Here is a 1,939-nt window from a genome sequence, read left to right as displayed (position 1 = left end):
ATATATATATATATATATATATACACACACACACACATACATACATACACACACATATTACATGCGCATAAAATCAAAGTAGAAGCGAAGCAATTGATTGCTAATTATACATGAAGATGTTAAGATACTCACAAGACTGCAATCAGGATAATCGCAACGAAATGAAGAGTTTATTTGGTTTTTATTCTCCATTTCAAAATTCTCCTGTGGGAGGGAAAAGAAAGACCCAAATAAATAACATGGTATAAGGTATCTCAGCAAAGTACTACATTGTATAGTTAGAAAATCCTCCTCTCAACTATAGAGTTCTTAGTTCAATCTTTTGTCTGAGTTCTCATTAGGTGAGTGTCAGATTTCTACACGGTCTCATGTTTGATGAATACATTGTGTGTGAGTGCCATTTGGCATGTTAGTGCTGAAGTGTGTGTGACCAATGTAAACATCAGCAAGGGAACTGATCAAAAACGTTTTAAGAATGAAGCCTCTCTGAGATATTTGTTTCGCAATGAATTACAGACAATCCCATTTCCGCCTCATCATCAGGAATACCGTATTTTAACATGTATAAGGAACCCTTTTTTTGTCAAAAATTAGGTTTAAAAAATATGGGAGTTTCTTATACATGGATAGTATTATAATCCCTTACAAAACCTTTTTTAAAAATTTTAAGCCCCCAAAATTAGGGGGTTCCTTATACAAGTTAAAATATGGTATATCATAAACCTGAGATAAGTCTGTTGGAAACTTGTAATCAACAGTATTATTGAACATGAAATACATGATATAAAAATAAAAAATAAAAATTATTTTAAAATAAAAATAATTTTCTCAGTAAACATAATCCATTTGACTTCTCTTCTACAATGCTTCACCTATATCTTGATTTCATTAAGAGACCATATTCCACATCTTATCCTTATTTCTCAAATCTGCATTTAGCCGTTTAGAATTCAGATTATTCTGTCAAAGACAATGTTTATTTATTCACATTGTTGTGGAGTTAATCTTGTATTATCTTGTAGCTTCAAGATTTTGATGATGTCATCATCATCATCATTATCATCGTTTAATGTTCGCTTTCCATGCTGGGTAGGTTGGACGGTTTGACCAGTCAGGTGGTACTGGCATCGGCCATGCTCAAATGGTGCTTTTTACGTGCTGGCAATGACCATGCTCAAGTGATGTTTTTTACATGCCACCAGCACAGGAGCCAGTCAAGCTAGGTCAAATGTATATGCTATTCGATAAGACTTCCCCTGTTTCATTATAAACTGGTTTGCTAGTAGAGAATCCCCACCCCCATAGTAGTTTGTCACCAAACCCTAAGAAATTTTATAACTATATCATCCATGTTTACCCCTTACCCTAAAAAGAAAATCCCAATGTCCTCTTAAGCTTTAAATCTCTAGGTTTGATAAGATAGTCCATAAATCAGAACCAAAAAAACAAATAAAATCAGTGACAGTTAAAATCTGCTTAGAATTATTTACTAGCCTGTATGGTCTGGCTAAGTCAGAATGGTTTTTTTTGTATTCTTCCTTTCTACTTGGAGAGTTTAGATTTAATTATAAAAATATGTCCTTCTGTTTAAATGTAATTTCATTAAATTTCTATATCTTTGTGCAGCTAAAGATTGCTCTACATTTTATATTTGATGTAATGTTTACATTGCTTAAATAAATGGAGTTGCATGAAACAATCGTACTGCATTACTTTTGGATATCCTTGTTGCTTATTTTGAAACTGTATGGATAATACCATACTAAATTCTGGTGCCTAAACTTAAGTACCATATTCACCTGAACCTATAATATATATCATCATCATCATCATCATCATCGTTTAACGTCCGCTTTCCATGCTAGCATGGGTTGGACGATTTGACTGAGGACTGGTGAAACCGGATGGCAACACCAGGCTCCAGTCTGATTTGGCAGAG

At 33.6% G+C, this 1,939-nt stretch overlaps 1 protein-coding gene across 7 annotated transcripts in view; it reads right to left on the bottom strand.

Annotated features, from left to right (window-relative positions):
- The window catches only part of LOC106877586 (putative mediator of RNA polymerase II transcription subunit 26), a 243,671-nt gene that overhangs the window by 4,272 nt on the left and 237,460 nt on the right, over nucleotides 1-1,939 (bottom strand). For all 7 annotated transcript variants that reach the window (XM_052973746.1, XM_052973745.1, XM_052973743.1 and 4 more), the window contains one exon: nucleotides 133-204. In XM_052973746.1, the coding sequence (XP_052829706.1) occupies nucleotides 133-204 (72 nt within the window). The remainder of the gene's footprint in view (nucleotides 1-132; nucleotides 205-1,939) is intronic.

Source organism: Octopus bimaculoides, chromosome 16, assembly GCF_001194135.2.
Source record: "Octopus bimaculoides isolate UCB-OBI-ISO-001 chromosome 16, ASM119413v2, whole genome shotgun sequence".
Lineage (NCBI taxonomy): Eukaryota > Metazoa > Mollusca > Cephalopoda > Octopoda > Octopodidae > Octopus > Octopus bimaculoides.
The sequence above is the reverse complement of the archived record's forward strand: the minus strand, read 5'-3'. Positions and strand labels throughout refer to the sequence as shown.